The sequence below is a fragment of the Pseudopipra pipra genome, chromosome 7 (assembly GCF_036250125.1).
Source record: "Pseudopipra pipra isolate bDixPip1 chromosome 7, bDixPip1.hap1, whole genome shotgun sequence".
Lineage (NCBI taxonomy): Eukaryota > Metazoa > Chordata > Aves > Passeriformes > Pipridae > Pseudopipra > Pseudopipra pipra.
Window position 1 is genome coordinate 28,281,833 of NC_087555.1, and position 25,042 is coordinate 28,306,874.

At 42.4% G+C, this 25,042-nt stretch overlaps 1 protein-coding gene across 6 annotated transcripts in view; it reads left to right on the top strand.

Moving 5' to 3' along the window:
* The window catches only part of SLC15A2 (solute carrier family 15 member 2), a 62,104-nt gene that overhangs the window by 16,318 nt on the left and 20,744 nt on the right, over positions 1–25,042 (top strand). For all 6 annotated transcript variants that reach the window (XM_064661398.1, XM_064661401.1, XM_064661403.1 and 3 more), the window contains 15 exons: positions 753–840; positions 1,451–1,592; positions 3,461–3,553; positions 4,627–4,726; positions 9,531–9,621; positions 11,775–11,852; positions 14,463–14,545; positions 15,525–15,611; positions 15,922–16,011; positions 16,349–16,393; positions 18,536–18,568; positions 19,644–19,732; positions 21,451–21,532; positions 23,452–23,577; positions 23,934–24,098. In XM_064661398.1, the coding sequence (XP_064517468.1) occupies positions 753–840; positions 1,451–1,592; positions 3,461–3,553; positions 4,627–4,726; positions 9,531–9,621; positions 11,775–11,852; positions 14,463–14,545; positions 15,525–15,611; positions 15,922–16,011; positions 16,349–16,393; positions 18,536–18,568; positions 19,644–19,732; positions 21,451–21,532; positions 23,452–23,577; positions 23,934–24,098 (1,392 nt within the window). The remainder of the gene's footprint in view (positions 1–752; positions 841–1,450; positions 1,593–3,460; positions 3,554–4,626; positions 4,727–9,530; positions 9,622–11,774; positions 11,853–14,462; positions 14,546–15,524; positions 15,612–15,921; positions 16,012–16,348; positions 16,394–18,535; positions 18,569–19,643; positions 19,733–21,450; positions 21,533–23,451; positions 23,578–23,933; positions 24,099–25,042) is intronic.

The following is a 25,042-nucleotide window of genomic DNA, read 5'->3' on the forward strand; positions in this document are numbered from 1 at the left end:
ACTTGGGAACTGCTGATTTTAGCTGGAGTAAAGTCAGGTTCAGCAAGAGTGTCCATGCTCAGACAGTCCCATCGCTGTTTTTTTTTTTTAGTTTTGATTAATAAATTGAATTATCCATAACTATGCCAGCAATCTTGGAATATGAAATGGATGCCATGCCTGAGGGAATGCTGGACACAGGGCTGATGTTCTGCTTCAGTGAATGTGATGGCACAGTTTGGTGCAAGTGAGGTACAGAGATTGAGGGCAGTTGTCACGTGGGAGGGAGCAGCTTCACACACAGAAGCAGACAGGAGATCCCTGGGGTCTCCCAGCTTCTGAGGCAAGATCTGGTGCTAGAAGAGGGAGCCCTTTTGGGGCAGGGTGGTAGCTTTATATGAAGTGTAGAAGAAAAGGCATTCAAAGGTGTTTTTTCATCTCAGTGACTTTTTGCATTGCAGTAGGGAGGTGGTAGCACCCTTCCAGTGGAGTTCCTGGAGCTAAAAGCATGGTTGCTGCTGACAGCCCACAAATCCCCATGACAGTCCTTACGGGGCCCGTGTCAGCCAGGCTGATTCACTGGGGAGCCTTAATCAAAGCAAGAGTGGTGTGAGGTCCACTCTTTCTCTTGAGTCCAACTCACAGTCCAGTCAAGCAGCAATTGGCACCTGGTTTTTGAACTGGACTCTTCTCCACCATCCAGGCACTGTGGGGATATGTTGCTGGGGTGAAGACTTTCACAGAGCTGATATGTTCTTGTTTGTCTCCCACAGAAACTCTGTGGCTCCAACTACCCTCTGAGCATTGCCTTCATTGTGGTGAATGAGTTCTGCGAGCGCTTCTCCTACTATGGCATGCGAGGTATGTGGCCTGTGTCTGGGAAGTGACTTTCCCGTCCTAGGGTTTCTATACACGCTGGTGTTCTGGGGCTGTGCTATATAGTCTCAGCTGTGTTTCAAAGTAAATTGGTATTTTGGAATGCAGGTATGAACAGTGTACCCTGACATTGTTGCTGTATCTGTTCTGAGCAGAAGTTGGGACTAGAGGGCTTCAAATGTACCTTCCAGTCTAAATTTTTATATAACTCTCTATATCAGACCTGGTTTTCTAATGTGTTATGTCTTTCATAGCTGTGTGCAATCTGTGTGTTTGGGAATTGAATCTTACAGGCACCTAATCTGCAAATAGAAAATGTGCATAAACAAACTAAGGTTACAGCAAGATAAGTTAGAGAATATATATTTTTCAGGTAAGCATAAATGTTTGTGAGCAAAGAATGCGTGATACTCATACATCTCATTGTAGCTTTTCCTGTGTCAGAGATTATGAGGAACAGGTCTGAAAGCACAAATCTTTCCACAGCAGTGCTCATAATTGCTAGGCAGGTCAGTGGTTGCCTTGCCATCGTGATTCTGCTTACCTGCAGAGATACACATTAATTATCTGATGTGATTTGCTTGTTTCCTTTTAGCTGTCCTGACACTGTATTTCTTGAGCTTCTTCCACTGGGATGAGAATCTCTCCACCGCTGTGTACCATGCCTTCTCCGCGCTGTGTTATTTCACACCTGTCATCGGTGCCATCATGGCAGACTCATGGCTGGGGAAATACAAGTAAGTGAAGACACCTTTCTAATTCAGTCAGCATGCATCGACACTGTGCAGCCTGTGCAAGGGCAGTGCTGTGTGTGCTCCCAGTTTTGAGCTGGCTCAGAGTGCAGCAAAGACACACTCGGGAAGGTCAGCTCCCTTCTCTTGACAGCTGATTTGTCTGCTCATGCTGTTCCCTGCTCCTCTTACACCCAAGGGCCAATAGGCAACAAAGCTGGAACAAATTAATTGCAACAGATAGGCTTTTCCTCCACTACCCTTCCCTACACTGTTCAGGAAGGTGATGTGTAAGGTGATTAACCCTCAGTTTGCCAAGGTCTGCTTCTGGGAAGGATTCAAAGATATTGAGGAACTGGTGTCATCATCTAGATCTTGCAGTTTCAGATGAAATGACACTAGCTATTGAAATGACACTAACTATTGTGTACTTAGGCTTTTCACAGCATAGGGAATGTATGAGTACAGCCTTTTTTATGCCTGAAAAACCTGGGTTCACTCAAATCATCTCCATGAGAACATAACCAGGTAAACTCTTCCTGAGTAAGAGTCCTTAAGCAGTCTTCCTTTCTGATGATAATTTGTGGAGCCAACATCTGCCCCAGAGTGGTGGTGAGCTGCTGGATATAGGACTTTCTTTGCTTGGCACTGTTTGTTCATTGTCTGAGGAGTCTTGGCTGTCGGGGTGATAAAATGCAGCCGAACCCTTCTCTCTAGGACTACACACATCTGGCAGAGGAGTCTCAGCAGGAAATAAACAACTGCCATATGCCTTTCCAGAAGAAAGTTCTTAAGGAGGTATCCATGTTCTTTCTTTTCTCTGTTCCCCATTTCAGTAGTTCTCTTACTGCTTTCAGTGAAAAAAATAACAGTGAGGGTTTATTAACTTCATTATTTAAGGTCACCTAGCAATGTTCATTGGTATTTGGGGATATCTATTGTGCAGCATGATGTTATGAGAAGGTAGATCCTTACACAGACTTTGGTGTGTTAGGCAAGAGACTTTCCCTGGAGTAATCCCTATAGTTTAATAGGAGGTGGCTTTTGCTGTAGTAGCTGGACCTCGGCCAATACCAAGGACAGGATAACAGTTTAGAGGGGCTTTTAGGAATGTTCTGATGTGGCTCTAAATTAGCTGTTACAATCAGGGTTTGAATGCATCAGGGACAATTTCCATGCTCAAAGCTCATTGGACTTCTTCTATTGTCTCTGTCATAACAAGTCCTTTCATTCCCTCTATATGTCATCTGCACATAAATACATAGATATCTCTTAATCCTGAAGGTGATGAAGAAATATAATACACTCAAGAGCTTGATTGTCCTACTCCAATTTCTTCTTCTCCCTCACCAACACATGGGAGGCAGATAGATGAGCTCAGTCCTTCCGAGGTACTTGGGATCTAAAACAAACTTACAATGGGGAAACCACTCTCCTAATTTAGATGTATTGGTTAGGTGGGTTGACTGTCCCTAGGGATGCCTTCCAGTCAAGGGATTCATTTAGGCACATGCTATAAAATGCCAATTATTAGTAATCTGGAAACTGAGTTGGACCGGAACAGTATGTTCCTCTTTGCAGCCTTCCATGCGTGACAAGACTGAAACACTTTAAGTTTATTCTGCTCAGTAATGTCTGCAAACAAAGCAGGGGCTATCCCTCCTTAATCTGAACCCATTTGCCTATCTGTTTCTTCCAGTGCACTCAGAGTTGGCACAAAGGAATTATAGCTGCCTACTATACCAGTGGTGGAACAAACCAGTTCCTTGTGTGTCTGCCAAGTAGAGCTGCTGTATCAGGAAGCACGGGAACACTCTGTTTTGGATTGTACATCACCTGGCACCTTCAGTCATTGCTGTTTGCTTTCCTCACAGGACGATCATCTACCTCTCCATTGTGTATGTTGTTGGCCATCTGATAAAGTCAGTCGGTGCCATTCCATCCCTGGGCAACCAGGCGGTTCATGTGTAAGTAGCTGTTGAAGCCACAGTGCTGTAGCAGGTTGCAATGGTAGTTGGTTTACTCAGGACTATGTTTAACCTCCATCAGGCTGGGGGCTGTGCATGGATTACTTTCATCAGGGAAGGGCTAGGGATGTTCTGAGTAAGAGCAGAAGGGTGGATCTAGTGTGCAAACACACTAGATGGAGTTGGAAATCTCCACAGAGATTCTAAACCCTTTATCACAGGCACCTGTGATTGCCCCCCCTCTGCTATACCGTGCTATTGAAGTCTGGTCTACTCCATCCAACTGCCTGCACTGGGCCCATTCCTCTCTCATTTCATCAGCATAGCTGTTCAGCTCAGCAAGGTTCGCTGGTGTGCATGGGAACACAAAACCAAAATGCATTTTCTGATGACAGAAGGGTCTGTGTCTTCCACTGGGTACAACCCGTCTTGCCCTCTAGATTCTGAACTGGTAGGCTTCTTAGAGTAGTGTCTCTGAAACCACCAAGCTGTTTTTGCCTGTGTGGTCACAGCTCTAAAAAAAAAAGTACATGCAGACAAGACCGCATGTAGTTTACAGAACAGTTTTCTTTTGTCCCAGATGTGGCCAGTCCTGACACTCTTGTTCCCTGCAGACATAATCTGCCAGGCCAACAATGGTATTTTGAAGACCACTGGGAAGTAGAAAACAGCCAGGAATGAGCCTGTTTCAAACAGTTTGTCTGCACTTACCCAGGCTGGAAGGCTACAGGAAAAGGCACTTTCCCTCCCCCCGCATTTTTTTTTTCTTTTTCTCGATTGATCTGTGAAATCTTTTGTTGTTGTATGAGTGAAAAATAATCCCACAGATCTTTGATCTCCTGTATGTCCATAGGGCCTCAGAACAACAAGAAACTGACAAAAACAGTTTGGTTAATTGACTGCTACTGAATGCAGAAATTAGGATAGTTAATTTGTTTTTCACACTTAGCTGGCTTATCATCACTACCCATGTGCAAAAAGCAGTGTTATCAGAGGAATCATGGTGGGCTGACACTTAAAATGCTCTCACTGGAAAAGTTTTGCAATGGTGATATTTTTTTTCTTGCATGAAGGGTCCTGTCTATGGTTGGTCTGTTTTTGATCGCCCTTGGAACAGGAGGTATCAAGCCCTGTGTCTCTGCATTTGGGGGGGACCAGTTTGAAGAGGAACATGTAAGATTTCTTTTATTTCTTAAAATCTCCAGTGTCTGCTTACTTTATGAGGATGTTTTTGTGATCAAATCCTGTTGTGCTAGAAGAATAAGGGCCAGTTTGCTGGAAAAGATGTAGTAAGATTTGAGGAAGGATGATTTGCATAAGACTTGAGAGTGTCTGGATGCTTCAGGAAAGGAAAATGACAGCAGAACAGGACTGATATTGGAAAGGATAGGTCATAATTGCATGAAATCATCTAAATGTTAATTGGACATCAGAGTGGGTAGAAAATCCTGTCTTATATATCATGGAACAGTAGCCATTTCTGAACTAGCTTAATAGGGGTGATTATAATGCACTGCAATGGAATACAGCAAAGGGGAGAAAAAAATTTTATCACCAGCCTGTGCTTCTGTGGGAATTTTTCCTCAAATCATAAGCTGTTTCTTAGACATTGTTCAGAAAGAACTGTAGGAAATTCCAGTCTTTTGAAAGTAGTGCCAGAATGTTTTCTAGGTATTCCAGAATGCAAAGTTCTGAAGAGTTATGGAAATGTTTCTGTTTAGCTCTGCTTGTGCTTTGTATCCTGTGAATTGTAGTCCAGTTGCTTCATGTCCTCATTCTCTGTCATAAGTGCTTAGCCCCTCATCTGCAGTAATCTCAAACTCCCATTATGCAGCACAGGGGCTCAACCAGGGATAAGGTAGCGCTTAAAGAAGCAAAGCAGGTCAGGAAGTGCTAATCCTCAGGCAAAATGCTAAATTTTAAAATTGACCTGAAACTAAACAGATTTATGTTGACCTAAAACACAAATAGAATTTTCCGTTTTCTCAATGACAGTATTCAAATCAAGTTCTGTGCGTGGCATAAGTCCTCAAACATGTAGAAGGCCACTGCTACAAAAAAGAAAATAAGTGTTGGGGTCTGTGATGAGTAGGATTATATTCAAGGAGGATTATTTAGGAGTGACAGTACAAAAAATTGTTCCAGAAGTAGTTCTAGAGAAATACTGGAAGATATTAGGACCTTTGGAAGATGGAAATTCTCATCAATGCAATTCCAGTCCTTCATTGAAGAAGGATGTTACATTAATAGTCTGTCAGGAAAGGCACTGGTGGAGTTGGACAAGAATTGCCCCCTTAACCTTGGACAAGGAGCCCCATAGAGCAGTTTTTTTCTTTGTCTTTTGGAATACCCCAGTATGCAGTCAGCATTTAGTGAACTAATAATATAGACTAGATTTAAAACTTTGTGAAGACTTGTGCTTTGTGCACATGAACTGTGTGATGCTGAAGTAGTGAGATTATGGTTACTAAGGAGTAACAGACCATGGGATGTTTCACGGTCACTTGTCCAAAGCGTAACCTTTTGCAGGCATGACCATCCTGCGCTGTCAGTTGGATCCAAAAGGATTGTAACTGGTGTTAGAGCAGCATTTACAGAAGTGCTACTTCTATGAATATTAATAATTAATAATGTTTATCCAGCATCTTTCAATTACCACCTAATTACCGTATGATAATATGTACCACTTATCTTCAGAGTGTTTTATAGACTTCAGCTAATGAATCTCAGCACCCCAGTCAGGCATTTACATATTATTATCCCAAACTTGCAACCACAGCTGTTACAGAGAAAAAACCTGAATTTCCCATGGTTGCGTGGGCCTGTACCCGTTCTCCAGCATTCAGACTACATCTCTCCAACAAATTTATCAAATACTAAGTCTCAAACATTCACCTGTATGCCACCTTCAAGAAAAACTAATTTAGAGAAAGAAAACTGTAAAAAGCATTCTGATAAGGACAATGTGTTCTGGTCTATTCATTCTTTTCAGAATAGAAAGTTTTCTATTTTACCATTTTGAAATGACTTGGCCTTTCAGAAGAAACAAATGTTTTATGCTATGTGATAGGAAGTTTAAGTCTTCAGAATTGGAATGAGAATTTGTAAGAAATAAAAGGTTCAAGGCCACCACAATATTTCTTCCCTCTGGAGTGGTGTTTGAGGGGACTTATGTTTTTCTTCTTACACTCCAAGTAGGATAAAATAAGTTTTGAAAATTTGCTATTAAATGAAGCATTTGATTCTCCCTTAGTTTTCAGGAATAAACTTCAGCTGAGTCCTAAAGTGCACAGGCTTAGTTGTTCAATGTGAAAGCTAAGGATGAGGTAGTTTTGTGTATAAAACAATAAATTGCCCCTGAGATAACTTTATGTTTTGAGGTAAATGTGCAACATCAGTCTGATCCTCTTTTAAGTACTTTATAAGCATAATAGTCTTGGATCTGCCACTTTGAGAACAGTACTGCTACAAACAGTGATGGAGAGTGATTTGGCAGGAGGTCAGATAGGGAAAGTAGATTTATCTACAGGAGATTTCCAGACATCTTTGTCTATGGGATTAGGAGTCCAAGTTAAAAATGCCTGAACAAAATTATATTTATGATATGTTATATGAATGTGGAGCTGCTCTGCATATTAATTAGGGACCAAAGCTGCTTTCAAACAATGCAGTATGGTGTTTAAGGTACTAAATAGCTTTCTCTTGGTTTCTTTATTTTCTGGTTGCCAAGCAGATCAGGATTACCATGTATGGTACATTTTCTCAAATTAGCTAATCCAAATCATGTTGTTAATGTTCATCTCCCCCAAAGATTAAGACAATAGGGAAGGAATTTTTTTTTTTCAATCAGTGTAATTTGCAAGCTTCTGGGTCATTATTTTTGTAGCCTTTCTGTGACCATTTTTTTTTTACATTGTGTGAAATAAGATGCTCCAAATTCTTTATGCATCACTATCCTCTTCTGTTACCACCACATTCTTTTTCGTAATTGTTGCTCTAGACTTTACCATGTCAAGAGCTGCATGCTTGAGTTTATTACAGCTCTTAGAAATTCTGAGTTCCTCAGATATAGAGTTAGACACATGGCATGAGAATTTGACTAGAAGAGAGCAGGACTGTGAGGACTCTACTGCACCACTCTTGACAAGCTATGGCAAGGCTACTGCAGGAGTGGGAAAGATTGCTGAGGCTGCTCATTTCTCTAGATTTCCTCATGATGACAAATATCCAGTCATGAAGGTAGAATGAAAAAGAAAATATGCTTTTACTAGTTTAGCAGTAGAAAGTTTCAGGTAATCAAAACCACTGTTAAGGACAGAAATGGAGTATAACAGATAGTAAGCCCCAGCGCTGTTTTCTGTTAACCACAGAGACAATTTTTATAAGGCTTTCAAATTCTTTAGTCCAGGATAAATAATTTGTGAGTAATGTATGAACTAGATAGCCTCGAACACTCTAGGAAATAAAACTGTGGAAAATTTGTTGATGGGGTCTTCATAACTGTGCTGGGTCAAGATAGAAAGCCCTTAATCCAAGTAAGCAGACCTCCAGACTCCTTGGCGCGTGGCAGTGGGAGGTGATAGGGCCCTCACCCTCACCTTCCCACTACCTGCTTTACAAGGGAACATAAAGAGAAGCCTTTCCATGTCCTTCCACCTCCCCACCTTTCCTGCAGTGAACCCTTGTGATAAGGGACTTCTTGCCATACAAAGTAACAATATTTCCTGTTGTCTGCACCATCAGTTACAGAAGTTTTGTTATGTTTTCGGATCCCAGGATTCATTACATAAGAGCTATCCTCTTTCAACTGCCTACAATTCTTCACATTTTCTCCAGTTTTCTAGCCTTGTGAATAGTGTTGTCTCAGGGAGCAAAAGGAAGCAGGACATATTAGAGGGAAAGGAGACAGAAAAAGGTCCCTGAGGAGTTCCTCATGCTCAGCTAAGTTAAAGCTTCGCATTCAAATGATGCTCAGGTCGTAGAGATGTGGTTCAATGTGCCCTAAGGAGCTCTCTGCCAGGCACCATGCCATGTCTGAAGCAATTTTCCCCACTACCTTTACCAACTCAGATGTCACAGAGCTGGTGATAGAGAGGAACATTTGTTAGGTCAGGTACCCTGCCCTCGTTTCTCCACTCTGCTGGCATCTAGCACTGTATATGCATGAGACTGTGCATGTCTGTCTCTCCCACAAGAGAGGAGAGACTGGCCTCAGTTGAATGCCCTCACATATTACTCCTGCAAGAAGGGCCCAACTCTGCATCAAGTTCTTGATTCCTTCCAAATTAGGAATAATGCAGGAAGAAAGCACGTTAACAGGAATCCTTGGACTGTATGAACTATAATATGTTACAACATAAGTTAAAGTCTGAACTCTTTTGCTTGGAGTTCACCCCTTCATCAGGCTCTTGAATTTGCTCCCCTAGATTTAATTTACCCTTTTAGTTTGAGGTTGACTGTCCTCAGTTTGGTAATCTCATGTCTGATGGATACTTTTCATTTGCTGGCACTCTTTCATCTATGCTGTAATTACCAGCTCCTTAAAATATACAGGTTTCTTTTTCTATTTCTACACAGGAGAGAAGAAGAGAACAAAAATAAAGAGCTCAGGCATGGGAAGAAATTATGAGCTTGTCAAACCATGCCAAATTGTATTGAATTAGGTGACAAAGGAACTGAATCATGCTACTTGTTCTGAATAAGTAAATGCTCTCTCTTCCTTGCAATCTCACAACACTCTCAAAGCGGTGGCTCTTCCTGTGAAATGCCAAAAAGCCCCAAAGCGCTTTTCAAGTAATGTGAGCTGATTTGTGTGAGCATTTACCATCACCTGAACACAAGCTTGTTTGCTTAACATTTTATGCACTTCGTGTCAATATTAACTCAGCCTTCCTAACAAGGGAATTGATAGTGTTCAATTTGCAAGCCCAATGCTGTGTGTTAGCCATGACGTTGATATTGTCTTCTCTTATTTTAGACCTCGGAGAGAAGCAAGTTTTTTTCCATCTTCTATTTATCCATTAATGCTGGAAGTTTGATCTCTACGTTTGTAACTCCTGTATTAAGAGGTCAGTGTTGATTTAGAATAAAACAATAAATTAGCTGCCCTCAACTGCTGTGCGTAGTTAGGCTCTTAAGACAACTGAATGGCAGAAATTATATTATCTGTGTAGTGGTCAGTGTATTGCATTTATACCTTGTTAATCCTGCCATAGCAGTGTAACAGATTTATAATACAGGCAGACAAGTCACGGAAATTATATTCCTGGTTGTATTTCAAAGCCAGCCTGAACTGCAGAATTAAAACATGAAAGGTGGAAGGACCTATATGGTCATCAAATCCCCATTGCCAGTGAAGGACTATTTCCCGTATTGACTGCAGGTAAACTATGGATGGGAGATGGTCTCTGTTGTCCCATGCAGCCCGTCGGGGCTGAAAAACTTAGCAGAGCTGGTTTGGAAGTCCTACCTTCTCCATCCCACAGGGTGCTGCTGACTTCTGGAGGGCTCTGTCCTGGCACCCGGGCATACCTGCTTGGGTCTGCTTGCAAGATTGCAGCCCTGAGCAACTAGCCTTGAAGACAAAGCACAGGCCTATGCCCCATTTAAGACCTACTTTATATTCTAGCCAGCTTGCACAAGCCTTTTTATTCCCCAAGTCTTGCTGCACTTTCTTCATTGTGTCACAGCGCCTTGAAGCCAAGGGGGTTGGCACACTCGAAATGCAGGCACAGAGGCAGAGCTGCAGGCCATAGGTGATGGGGACAGACCAGGGACAAGATAGACTTCACATTTTAATAGTGATTTTTTTTTAATTCTGCCCCATGGCTTCCAGGAAGCTTTCTTTGTTGCAGTTGTTATTTTAGCAGGCCGTTCATATCACAATGACTGTGAACAATTGTGCTTGTCTCATGTTTATGCCATGCGTAGGAGCGAAGACAAATGCTGTATCTTACTCATTCTCTCTCTGGTATCCCCACGTCAGCATTCAGTTGGGAAGGGCTTTTGCTCAGTATAGTCAATGGGCAGATGAAAACTCAGTCCCCTCTGAACATCAAAACCTGTGCCATTATAGCCCAGCTATCAACTAGTTGCAACATGGAATTGAGGAGGAGAGGATGGGGGAAGAGTAAAATTTTTGCTAAGTCTGAAAGCTTTTCGCGGAAAAGCAAGAAATGCTGTTTGTAGACGTTTGGCAGAACTGTGAAATATATACTTCTAGGTGGAGAAGTCGAGCTCATTTAGCATGTCAGAAGTTTAGTGTGCCCATAATGTCTCTCCATGCTTTATCAGATTTCAGCTAATTGGCTGAAAATAGGTAAATAAATGCTCTGCATACACACAGCTATGCAGCTGACTGTGGCTCCCCAGCTACAACAAACAGGAGCAACAGAGGCTTCATGGATTGGTCTCCTGTTAACTGTGTTGGCTTGTTTTAGCCATTTTATTATTACTTCTTGTAGGAATGCAGTAATTTCTAGCTACTGGCATAGAAACACAGATCCCACTGCTGGCTCACTGTTTGAAACTGGAGCTCTAAATTCACATGGTGTGAGAACAGAACTGGTCCAAGAGGTGTAGGGTTTCAGTGAACCATAGCTCAGATTGCTCAAACCTGTGCTGTAACACACCTGACTTCCTGATGGCTTGCTGCAAGACCTGACATTTGGAGCAGGCTGCCCATAGTGAGACTGGGAAGGTGGCAGGAAAGGGAACTGGAGTTCTAAGACTAATCCTGTGCTCCCACTTACACAGTTATGGGCAGTGGCTTCCACTTTGTCCACTGCAGCTCGCTATGAAATCAGATTCAGGTTTTGCACTCAAAAACTCATGCAGCTGGCACAAGTAATGTGGAAACACAGTACTGGTTATTTAGATTTAGGCAAATACAGAATGGCTTCAGGTTATTTTAAATGTTGCTTTTTTCTCCCAAGTACAGTTCCTAGTACTTCTTTATACCTATTTGTCTGCCCCCTCTCTTCTACCATTTGCATCAATATCCAATTATCAGCTGCTTTTGCAGGCAGACTCTAACCCTGCTTAAAAATTGTCTTCATCAAGGGAGGACTACTGTTTCAAGGAGATTCAATTCACAGTGTCAAACACCAGCAAAGAAGATTTAAAGCCAGGGGAAGTGACTGATTTAGGGAAGCAAATCAAAAACCCCAGTACCATAAGTCTGAGTGTAATGAGGTGCTTTTATTTCTGACTTCTTTTTCAGGGGATGTGAAATGTTTTGGAGAGGATTGTTATGCACTGGCTTTTGGCGTCCCAGCAGCACTGATGGTGTTGGCGCTTGGTGAGTGGAAACAGTAATGCTTGTAGTAGAAGTTACCATTTTGAGTCCATGGATAGATGAGAAAATGCACGAATTCACTAATTCTGCAAGGGGAAATGCAAGGGTTCAAGGTCATCCAACAATTCCACAGTTCAGAACAGCAAGAAAAATCAGTAGTTCACTGATAGTGGACAGACCATGGTTTTACTGCAATACTTTATCATGATACTGTTAAGGGTGTGGTCTGGTGGATGCTTTGCTCTAATGCAAAGGGATGCATCAAAATGATTCTCCTTGAGGCTTGCAGCTTTGCCTATGAGCAGGCTTGGCCTTTGAACTGCAATCTGAGCACTCCTCAGACTCCCCCAGCTTATAAAAGAGAAGCTTAACATGCTGCTTCGAACCTTTCCACGGGCTCTTTGCAGCTCTGGGCCACCTTTAACGTCTCAGACTTTTGCTGCTGAATCAGTGTGCCACAGGAATTGCAGAAGGAGCTGAACAAGGTGTTACTTTGTTCTGAGCTGTCTCATTTTGCTTGGCTGAAGTAATTCCCACAATTACAGTGACAACTTATTATTATGTTGCGATAAAAAGTCCTTATTGTCCAACTGTCAGGAGGCAGCCACAATCCCCCTGCTTCCTAAAGCTTGCATCTTAGCCGCATTAATGTACTTGTCAAGATTTCTTCTTCAACCCTTATAAAATACTCAGCAGTCTTGACATTCTTACTGTTACTCCTTGATAGCCAGTACAGAGAACATCCCATTAGCTTTAGTTTCACATCTTCAAGATGCTGAGGAGAGCAGTCCCCTTATTACGCTGCATTTGTGAGGTTTTGGCTTCTCATTCATACTGTTAGCTTCACTGAGAGACCAAGCAATTGTGTGATTTCACCATAGCATCTGTGATTTGAAAAGCTCATCCCTCAGAGGATGTGAATGTTGCTGTCTCCACTCAAATTTCCATCAGGGAGAAGAGTCAGTAAACTGAAGAAATGTCATCAGGCCACAGCTAACGTTACATCAATTATTTTCAAAAAAGTGCATGGTCACAGGCCTGAGAAGCTTCAATTTTCCCCCTGTGGCCCATTCCTATCAGTTTGAGGCAGCACAGGCTCCTCTGTGCACCATTGTGTGATGAATGTTTCTAGCAGAGTAGTAGTTGCCCAGGAGAAAACGAACGTGTAAATATTTCAGTTTCCATGAAGGCATCAATCGAAATGTGTTTTTAGCTAGTGTCCTGCTGCCAGATTCCATGGCCTGCCCAGCAAAGCAGCTCTGTGTTCTTTTGTAACATGCTAAAATGCTCTGGGAAATGATATGTTTGACTATGTGAGCAGCATGCAGAACTGGATGAAATAACCATTTTGGCCCTGACTAGCTCTCTCCCCATGATGATAGAGACCAAGGATAGATTAAGAGGCATAATGAAATTCTTACAGAGCAAGATTTTCTGCACTGCTTCTGTTTCTGACTGATGGGGTAGATTGATACTATTTAATTCCAAATGCCAAACCTAATTCAGGAACCTCAGCTCCCAAAGTAGTCAGTGGCATTGCCAGAAGGTATTCATTAGGTGAACATAATGAATCACCTTTTAGAGGCACCAACAGCTTCACAGGGAGATGCTAAAAATTAGGTAGTGCAGCTACCCCTCTGGGTGACTTTGCACAAGTGCAAAGTGCAACTCATCTAAACTGACCTCAGATGTCTCTCAGAGGTCTGCAAGTCTAACCTGGATGCTAAAAGTCTTCATAGTTAGAAAAGAACAAAGGTGAGTTCCCTGCTGAGTTTCAGGCCTCCTGTGTTGCAATAGAGGCACCTGCTATTCACCACTGACTGTGGACTGACCAGACAATTGGGTTAGTTTAAGAAGTTAGTTGATTTATTATATGGATTACATGCTTAGCTTTTATTGTGCTTCTCCCTGATAGTGTCTTTGGAATTGTAATGTACTCAGAGGCTCTCACAGAGCGGGATAAATGATACATAATCAGGTAGCTCCATCTCTGACAGGATTTTGAAGTCTCGATCTGATATTCTTTATGCTTTGAGGAAGGAAATCAAGACAAAACAGTATCTTAAATTGTATAACCCTTTGTGGAAACCATAAGCAGAGGTAATTTCTGTTAACACCTGTATGTGACGCAGTGACCTTCGTGGCAGTTGCTGTTGAAATGTGTGTGAGATTAAAGGACACAGAGCCCATGTTGTATCTGGATTAATCCTCACACTCTTGCAATGAGTAAGGTCTGATTTCCAACATCAGGTGCAGCAATTCAGTGTGGATTGTATTTTAAGTTTAGTCTACACAAAGCACAGATGGAGTGAATTTTCGAAGTTTTATTCCCAGCATGAATCAGATGTGGAGGTGCCTGTTGTTCCAGAGCAGCATGAGAAGATGATGGTGACTTCCTAGGGGTCACACTGCATCTTGTAGGATGTTGCATTTTCTTCCATCTGAAGGCATGAAAGGATTCCTATATATTCATTTAGTTAAAAGTGCAATCCTGTAAGCCCCAAGGGCAGAGCATTTCTGTTAAATACGGGGGTGGGGGATCCTTCCCAGAAGCCAGTGCAGGATTGAGCTTCAGCCATGTGAATTCCCATTTGGATTATAATATTTTTTCAGTTGTGTTCATTGCTGGAAGTGGACTGTACAGAAAAACACCACCACAAGGGAACGTCTTACTGGAAGTGTGCAAATGCATCGGTGTAAGTGTGTGCCATTCTCTTTTTCATGCATAACTCTGAGGTTGCAGGACAGGAAGGTGCAAAGGCAAAGGGGAGGTGACTTTTGGAGTTCTGTATGCTGCTTTTGGATATCTTGCTGATGAGCTGAAAGGAATGAGAAACACATTTAGGTTCTAGTTTATTCTTTCAGCATTTGAATTGTCTCTCCTTAGCTCCATGAACTGTTCAGTTGACCTCAGTAGAACCATTTGTGGCAGATGCTGGTGGAGACTGAACTAAAAGGAAAATTCAGAAACTCAGAGTATCAGATATATGACTCCATTTTTTTCAGCTAAATAATTTTACTGAAGTTTATCAGTTCAGCAGACAGTGACAGCACACATTCGTATTATGCACATTCAGCATGTTCATGTAAATGCAAGAGACACCTGCTGAAGTTGCATTAGAGCCTTATCAACTGTTTTTCATAGTGTGTGAGCTGAATACAGTATGTGAAAAAATACTGTCTTATTATTAGGTGGATAATGATGTTTCTATTTCAGGAAGCTGTTGCTAACAGCAGATGTTTTCTTTTTATCTAGGTCAACCCTAGTGCCAGATTTACCTTGGGGAAACAGGCGAGATCTTAAAGACAGGATTTCTAAGTGAGGTCTACCACTCCTTTTGCCAGGGTTGCTGTGTCCAGTGTGTCCACTGACTGGAGCACACAGCATAAACAGGCTAGGAGTTGGACTTTGATGATCCTTGTGGGTCCCTTCCAACTGAGGATATTCTATGATTCATTTCCACATCATTCCTTTAATCAACCAATGTCACAGAAACTTCCCTGCAGAGAATTCATCATAAAGCATCCAATCTGAGATTTTGGAAATATTCAGCAAAACCCCCTGCAGTTTTCTGGCACTGCTTACATTTGGGGATGGAGAAGGCAGCCTTGAATTGGGAATGTGACAAGGGCAGGTACCGCACAAGTGAGTTACTCACCTGTTTTTCTCCCTAGTTTGCTATTAAAAACCGGCTGAAAAACCGCTCCCGTGAGATTCCAAAGAGGGATCACTGGCTGGACTGGGCATCAGAAAAATACTCGGTAAGCAATGGTCTAACTGGCAAGTTTGGAGGGGGAAGGGGGCAGATGGACAGACAGACGGGGAGACAGTAAGACTGACTCTGGGCACACATTTTCCTGTCCCTTCCCACATCTGTACTCTCCTGACCCTCAATGGACAGTTTAGGTGCTGCATTGAATTGTGGAAGAGCAAACATGTCCCATATCATGAGTAAGTGCAATGAAAAACTGCCATGCAGAAAGAAATAGGAGTTCTCATTCAAGCTTTATGGCTTGAATCACCTGTTGGCTTTACACCCCCACCTTACCTTTTTACCTGTTCCCTTTTTAGAAACAGCTGATTGGGGAAGTTAAAATGGTCACACGTGTTCTCTTCCTCTTCATACCGCTGCCAATGTTCTGGGCCCTGTTTGATCAGCAGGTACAGTACAATGTGTACAGGTCTGCCTGCCAGCCTGGGTTTGCACCTCTGTCCTTCCGGGGTAACAGCAAAGCATCTTGGGGACACAGAGGGCCATGCTCCTACCAGGTGTCCAGGGCTTCCACCATCACTGCTGGCCACCCCTTCACAGTCCTGCCAGGTGTATGGCAGAGGAGGGTGAGAAGAGAGAATGTGCCCTGCCTACTGACAGGTGTTACAGGGGAGGGAAGGAATAGATGGGAAATAAGACCCCCAGCGCTGTCATCTTCTCTGTCCCCGTGTTTTCTAGTCCCCCGGGACATTTTGAAAGCTTCACAGCTGTCTGTTTTCTCCTTAGGGATCCAGGTGGACTTTGCAAGCCACAAAAATGAATGCTGATTTTGTAAGTACTTAATGTCACCAGGGCTGGTAAGACTAGTAGTAACATCACTTCTCTTGCTTTTTAACTGGAGCCTTGCAGTACTAAGAGCGTCTGCTTGGTGAACCTGGGTGAGTTTCACTTTTGGTGATTGGAAGCGAGCGGCTCTGTGCAGCCGTGTTCGGTTCATCACAGCTCATCTGTGCAAGGAGCGAGGGCTGGGGACCCATCAGCAGGTCAGGGGTGCTGACCTTCAGGCAACCAGTCACTATGTGGCCTAGAGCAGGTGGCATTTTCATCCTGCTGCCCCCACTGAAGACAGAGAAGTCACACAGCCCTTTGAAGGTGTGACTAGAGCTGATGTAGTTGTGTATTTCTGCTCTGGCTTACTTGGTGATACATTAATGAAGCCTCTCAAAATCAGGAGGATTCTTGGGTATAGGCTAGGGATGCGATGAGGATTAATTAGTTAGTTGCCATATAGTTCTTCAAAGGTGTGAATGGCAAAAGGTACAGGCTGCAGTCGCAGATAAATGTAGATCAGCTGTGTGCCCAAAGATGCCACCATACAGGGCTTGTTTTCAGGCATATATGTTTTAACAGGCAATCTAGATCTTATCTGTGGATGCCCACATCAGAACCTGGGATTGTAAATGACCATTTTCCAGTTTAAAATTGACTTAAAGCCCCAAGTCTGGGACCTTCTAGGTCACTCTTGTTAAAAATTGGGCTCTCGATATGTGATACTCATTAGGCTTAATTAGCTCAAATGAGGCATGAAAAAGACAACACCTTGGATAATATTTATCGACCTCAGAAAGACAAAACAATGTAAGTCCATGCAGTCTTTGTGATGTATTTCTAAAACCTTTTATTTCTACTGTTTTGCTCACATGCAGTTAGCAATCCGTCAGCAGGAGAGATAAGAATCACAAGATGTCACTATTAAACTCTCCTGGGTGTAAAAGGACATATTCAGGGCTTTTTTTGGCACACCGACTTGGATAGTTTTTTTGGCTTTTGTTTCAGTCTCATCCACTCTTCCCTCATGAGTTGTCCCAGCTCAAGAAGATGAGAATTAACTTCAACATTGGGGTGATCCCACCGTTAGGCTTGTTGGAGTTCACGTTTGTAATACTCTGTGACTTTCTGTTCTGCAGACAAAGGCTCAGCTAGGAAGTCTGGAGTCAAACAGGGAGTGATTTAGTGTCAGATGAAATACTTTCAGGCTTGTTTCCTAATGGCACATTCCTGTAGTAGGCACAAAGTAGCAGGACGGGGTATTTGCCTGATATTTTTAATTGACTCCATTGCTGTGACCAGCAGTTTCCACTCTCCCAGGAGGCAGCTGCAGGCAGAGACAGACAGCCATTCTAGGCTAAGCTGAGGACAAGCCTGGTAGACAGGAGACAAACCCCCAAAGCACTTTCTTGGAAAGATATTATATCCTTTCTAATTTCTTTCCTTCCCTCCCCCTGCCTCTCCTTCTCTTCATCTTAATTTCGAATGAAGAGCATTTTGTGGAGTTCAGACAAACACTAGTCCCTCCCTGGAGACAGGTCATCTGTCCCTTTTGGGGTCTGGTATCCCTTTGTCCTTCCGTGCTCAAACCAAGAAGTCCCAGTTGACCAAAGCCTGTTAGGTACAGATGGAAGGAGGAAAGAGGTGTTTGTGCAGCCCATTGGCTCAAGAATGGTATTTTGTTATGCTTTTTGAGGCTTGGGAGGAATGCCCACAGAGCTCACAGGGTCCTGAAGCTTGGGAGCACTCACTTGTAGGATTTAGGCTTTTCCCATTATAGAAACGGGAGGAAGGAAGCTCTAAGCCCACATCCCAGCTTGGACACTAACACGCCCATTCTTTTCCACTCACCTAGTTCATGGCTCAGTCAGTCTGAAAGATGGGCCTCAGTACCTGTCATGGGTTGTGTCACAGATGCCAAATATCAAGGACTGAGTGTAGCTTCCTTCTGCAAAATGATCTTAATAAACACTGTGTCCTTAGATGACAAGTATCAAGAGCACAATATCAGCTGCTAAAGACAACATAAAGCATTTGAGGAAGCACCTTGGCTGCTAAGGCCTCTACAGGACCAGTTCCTTATTTGCCATATGCACTGATTTGTTATAGTGTTTATGAATCATTTGCAATATCTTTTTGTTTCAGGGAATATATGTCCTTCAGCCTGACCAAATGCAGGTAAAAGATATTACAGGGTAGGCAATAACCCTTAGAATGTATTTTATTTTTCTCTTTTATTTTTATTTTTCTCATGAGACCAGTGGCCTTTCTCTGCTCCTTTTGAAGGCAGTAGCAGTGCTCCTGCTGGTTGCTGTGGTGTGGACTTTACCTTATTGTTCTTTAGCTGCTTTTAGGCTTAGCCTTGGGGTTCAGAAGACCCCAGGGATGTCCTAACACAGAGGTTGAATCCTGCAGAATAGTGCAGAGGTGTAGGAAAACCTCTGCCATCATAATAGTTCTTGAACTAGTGCTGACTTGTGGAGGATACAAGCTGCATCTCCTTCTAACAGGCCCCTGTGCTGGGATGAGTGTTGTTCCTGAAATATGTTGCTTCTTCCCCTTCTGCAAGGCAGATGAAAATGCGAAAGCTCCAAGATGGTGCTGTGTTGTCACAGTTGATTACAATTCCTATGCTGAACAGCTCTGGAGAAATTCAAAGCTGTTCTATTCCCTGAAATCTTCCTTCGGAACTGAAACAACATTTCCCTCTGCTTGTTCTCCATCGCTCTCTATTTTCTTGCGCTGCCACTGCTGGCAGGCAGACAAGCTGTGCCCCTCCCAGGAGAAATTTTGTTCCTAGGGGATTACCAAGATGTGTGGAAGTGCAAGATATTGCCAATCTCACAGAATAGTGCCTGTTCCTTTGGGATTTTGCTGGAGTCCCAAGATGTTTCCATTGTTGCTGATTTGTTGTTAGGTCCCACCACAGCACCAAAGGTCACCTGTGTCTATTGTCAGTGGGGTTTGTACTCTTTAAAAACATCATGCTTCAGTTCTCTCTCCAGGGAAACTGGGCCAATGATGCTTGCTTACCTCTTAGAGGGGAGGATATGAACAAAATGTATTCATGCCTGTGAAAATTAAATAGCAGAAGCTGTTAAGTGCAAACTGTGATTATATTTTAAGAGAAGGTTTTTAAGTGTTTGTCCATGTCCTTTTTGTAATGGAATTATTTCTGGAGGACATTGCTTTATGGGTTTAATTACTGGAAGTTGCTTTCTAGTCACTAAACTCCCATTCTTTTGTATTGCAGTTCTTAAATCCACTTCTTATTCTTGTCTTCATCCCAATTTTTGACCTTGGGCTCTACCCCCTGATAGACATGTGCAAATTTAATTTCACGTAAGTACTTGGAGACGATGCAGGTGCCTCAGTGCTTTTTCTTTTGCAGAAAGTGTGCAGAATAGCATTTAAGGAGGAGAAACACAAATTTCCATTCACCCTTCCCAGTACTTGATTATACTTCAGCCCCAAGAGGCAGCATCACCCTCTTCCATAGATCCTGGAAATTCCAGAGGGGAAAGCTCTGTAATGTTGGGTTCTGCTCTGTACAGATTTTCCCCAAAAGCAGATATGAATAGTCTCACTTTGAATTTGTTCAACATGTTCTTCATCTTATTTCCTATATCATGCCTAAATAATTCACTCCCTGAAAGGTTCACGTGGGCCAAATTCCTAATCCCATATGGGCTGCATGTGGTATTGTGAAAGCAGATTCCATACTAGGATCTGAATCAGTGAGTGCCTAAGGGGATTTCGTATGACCCAAGCACTTTATCCCTAGTCTGTGTTAGCAACAAGTGCAGTGTAATAGAAGCAGATCTGCAGGTTGTTTCTGAGACCCACTTTGTGCATTTTGGGTGATATTACTTCTGTGTCTCTCTATTCTGCCTCTGTGGACTGACACCCTGTAGCACTGGGAGTATGTTTATGAGCATTCATGGAGTGCCTTTGCCAGTGCAGTTTCAGCTGAAAGGAACCAAGTTTCCATGCTCCAGCACCACTTCTCCATGTGAACCACAGTGTGGGAAGGGATGATGAGCAGGGAGATGGGCTTAAAAAGCATGTTCCTAATCCAAACTAAAATGCTTGACAGGCAAATCCACATAAAATGAGGATGGAAGGAGCCTCAGAAGTCTACCCCTTCACCCTGCTGATCCTTTCCCATCATGCTGAATTACTTGCACCTAAAGACATATCCGAGACAATGTCTAGCCCAGCAGTGGTGCCTTTTGGTGCCTTGCTGCCTCAGTGTGAGCCCATGGCCCGGACTGTGCCCTGACTTGACAGAAAACTTTCTGCCTGGAGACCAATTCACAGAGTAGTTCACTCAGCAGCACAAACTCAAGCACCGATCAGGACTGAATACCAGGACTAAAGACCATTACAAAGAGTGGAGACCACTGAATTTACAACCAGATTTGTTTCAAATCTCTGCAATTCAATACTTAGTTTGGATATGCTGTTCTGGACCTGTTTTATTCTGCTTTTTATCAGATTGTCTCATGTAACTCCGGTAGAGTTGCACTACTTTTGCCTTGAGTTTAGAAGCAAGCTCTTTATTTTCTAGAAATGTAAATGTATTGGCATCAGAAATAACCCGGAATGATGCCCCAGATGGTCAGAAACATTGATGACACAAACTACACATTTTTCTGTTCCTCGTTCCCACTGCTAAGTAGCATGCTACTCTTCTTTTTCCTTTCCCAAAAGGGACTTGAAGATACATCATTTCTAGTGCTCCTTCCAGTATTACAGATTAACATAATGCCATGAGCTATTCCCACTAGAAGAGCTGGGAAAAAGATAATATGAAACTTGCAAGGAAAGAGCTTTTTTTCATGGCGTATCAGTTTTAATTGGCCTCAGTGCTGGCCTCATACAGAATAATAAGATAGTTTTAAGTTAAATGATTGGCAATTTAAACAGCCTGTCATCCCCAGTGCCACCTGTTGGACAGTTTATTACATGATTTTGGCACATATTTGGCTCTGAGGAATGGTATTCTATACTTTAAATTACTTTTTTTCCTTAATGTACCTCTTTCATTTGCTCCATAGACCTATTAGAAAAATGGCAACAGGTATGATCCTTGCAGGGCTGGCGTTTGGACTTGCAGCTATTATAGAAATCAAAATAAATGTAAGTAAAGCACAAAGGATTCCTCAGAAACACTTTCTTTCCCTGGGGTGTTTTTACTGATATCTGTTAGATAATCCTTTTAACCATTGTGTTCCTTGATCATAATTTGTAATGTTTTCTTTACAATTGAGCATACCAATCCAGTTGCTAATGATAATTCTTACCTTGTCTACTTTTCCCTCTCTTTTTCTCTGTCTCTATGTCTTTCTTTCTAGTCTTGCAGTTTTGCTGTGCTGGTCATCTGTATTGGTCTATATTCTAGATTTCCATCGTCAAAGTGCTTGACAGACATCTAGTTAATGCTAGTGATTAATTCCCAAAAGGTAGTCCGTTCTCTCTCCTATTTCTTGCTGTACCTTGCCTATATTTTTCTGTTTGGGGTCTTTGTGTGTGTATGTGGTGGTTTTGGTTTTTTAATTTAATTACTTTGCTACTTTAGGGTGGGGATGTGTTTTTTCACAAACCAAATTGTTTCTGCAGCGAGGCAGGTGAACACAGTCAGAGGCATTAGGGACTGCTGGGCATCCTCAGACAGGATGGCAGCAAATCTCTTGTAAATTCCGTGTTAGCTCCTGCAGATTTGCTGTTTGTTTCTGGCCCAAGACCAGCACTGTGCAGAGTCTGGCTGACCTTTGTCTCATGGAAGTTACTATAGGATTAATTTTTAAAGCTTTCATGTATGCTTAAAATGTTCTGTTAGAGTGGCTGGCACACAGCCAGATTAACATCTGCTGGTTCCTCAGGTGAATCCACTAATGAGTCTCCCACCGAAATGAGACTTTGTGGGTTCAGGTCTTTTTTCTGATCTTTTTATGTGAACAAAGAAATGCTCTCATCGCCACCATCAGCAGCTCTGGCAGAGCACTGAAATTTGCTCTGGCTGTGGGTGACTCCTCTGGGCAGAGGCAAGGTGAGTTAGAGGTTCTCCCCTGCCTGTGAATGAAAATTTTATCCTGAAGGCTAAAATTTTGCCCTATAAGCTCTAGAGGATAAGCTGGCACACCTTCACTTGGATGTGGGGTTGCAAAAGCGAAAAGCCACAGTAATGGAATTTGCTGTAACATTAACAGACCTGTTGGCAGCATGTGGATACAGGGAAATCAGCTCGCTCTATCTTCTGTGGTGGTGGGCGTCCCCACCGAGTTAGGTTCAAAATGCACTGCCTGCAATACCCAAATTATCAGATATGATAGAGAAAAAATGAATAGCTCTGCAGTATTGCTGGCAGCTACTTGAAAATAAAGTGAGAAGAAAACAGGGCTTTAAAAAAAAAAAATTAGCTCTGCAGGTAGTACAAGGCTGACACTGATTGATGTACTCTTTCTAGGAAATAATTCCTGACAGAAGGAGATACCTGTGTGCTGGAGGCATCATCTTCCCTTTCTCAGAAAACAGGGAATAAGATCTATACAGTCAGCATTTAGATAGCGTGGTGTCAAGTAATGCAAAAGCACCAATTACAGGCATGGAGCTGGACTGGGATTTTCAAATTGCTTAGCTTCTGGTCTGATTCTTTTCCCAGTCACTGACTGCAACGGGAAATAATTATTCTGGTCACTGCTTTTGAAAGCTCAGCAAAAATTTTTCTGTTCTGATATGGCAGTTGGTTAAATCCAGGCACTAGGGAGCTGTATAATGAAAACTGTGACATTGTTCTACCTGCTCAGTAGGTGTGTAGTCTCTATGCTTAGGGGTGTGAAGAGAATTTTTGGGAGGAGTGATGGGTTGGCTATTGAGCTACTATGAGGAAACCTCCCTAAATAAGATTTATGTTCAGTTTTCGCTGAGTGCAACTTCTGATGAGGAAGGGATGGAAAAGTGTCATTACAGAGAGGAAGACTTTTATGGCTAAAAATGAAGAGATATTAAAGTGCTAATAAAGCATACAGATGGCACTTAAAGCCTTTTACTTTAATTAGGAAACTGATATGCCTCGACTTGTCCCAGAAGAAAGTTTAATTCGGGTCCTGAATTTGGCAAAGAACCCTGTTCAAGTGACAATCCAGGAAAAGGACCTATTTCAGCAGCCTGTGGAGACTTTTCAGGTAAACATATATTTGGGGCTGGAAAGCCTGACTTGCATCCCATTGAAGAAAGGATGGGCTTTTTTTTTAAGGCATTTTCTAATAAAGCCAACAGATGCAAAAGCTTGTTCCCCTCCATTGCCTTAGAAGTGTATGGGAATAGCTTTACAAATGGAACATATTATCTCTGTTATATGAGACAGAAATTGAACACTTCGACACATATTTCTGTGGCAAAGGGAACACCTTACATTTACCTGTAATTAGGAACAAAGGATAACAGGGTTACAGACTCCTTTGAAGAGAGGATAGTGTTGCACTTAGACAGATCCTTTCTCATCTGAAGAAAGTGTAACCAAGTTTGTTTTCTTCCACAGAACCCAGCTGAGTACTCAAAATTAATATTGAATGCAGAGCAACAGAGCCTTCGCTTCACCCTGCAACATCAAGGATTGACTCTTGCTTTTAACTACACCGTGAAGGAAAAATCAGTATACAGCTTAATTGTTTTTGAGGCAGAAGGAAGCCTATCAAGCCGCTTAGTGAGTGTGGGAGTGAAGTGTAAATACAGTATTAATTCAATGGCTGTGATGCTACAATGGGGTAATAGGCTCATTAATTCATTTGCTCAGTTGCAATGTCTGTCTGATTGCTCTCAGATGCTCTAAACCTGACTTCTTAGCTAGCGGCACTGGATCTGTACACACTTCTTCTGGTTGATTAATAGAGGTGTTGTGGCATCTGAGAGTTTCTGGGCACACTTTAATCCATTGAATGCTGCAGTGGGAGAGCAGAGTCATGCCTGCTAGGCAGCAGAGCTTGAGAAAGCTGGGGAAACAGAGCCCGAAATTTCCCCCCAAAGATGGTTTTATAAAGCAAAGATGTTAAAGAGGCTCTAGGGCTGGCCCTAGAATAACAGCATCAGAGGAATGATTCCTGGTTTAGTTATTGCAAGTGTTTAGTGAAAATGCACAGAAGGCCCATTTGTTTTGCTGAACAGAATAAATGATTAAGCTCATTTCAGGCTCTGCAGCAGAGCCGTCTGCATTTGGACTTTTGTATATTGCTGCAACAATCAGAGAAGGGCATATTGTGAGGTATAGGGCAGATTCTGATGTCTTTTATGTGTAGCTGTAACCTAAGAAGCTCCCTTGAAATGAATGGTGTCATTGCACACTGTGGCAGGTGTGTAAATGCCATCAGAATCTCTCCTCGTGCTAAAATATCCATTCTCTTTGCAGTTTCTCAGCCTCCTACATTTCAGGGTTGCCACATGAAACAGTGAATATCGTATAGTAGAAATCACATAACTGTTTTTAAAAATGAGTTTTAAGAATTTATTTTGTCATAACATTAAGGTTTTTTGCTGCCTTTATGGTTTGGAGCCTACAGCTCATTATCACACAATGTTGTTAAGTTTCCCTGCGACCTTGATGACTGAGTGCTGTTGCCTTAAGAAACGGATACTTGTACAGTGATTTTCATA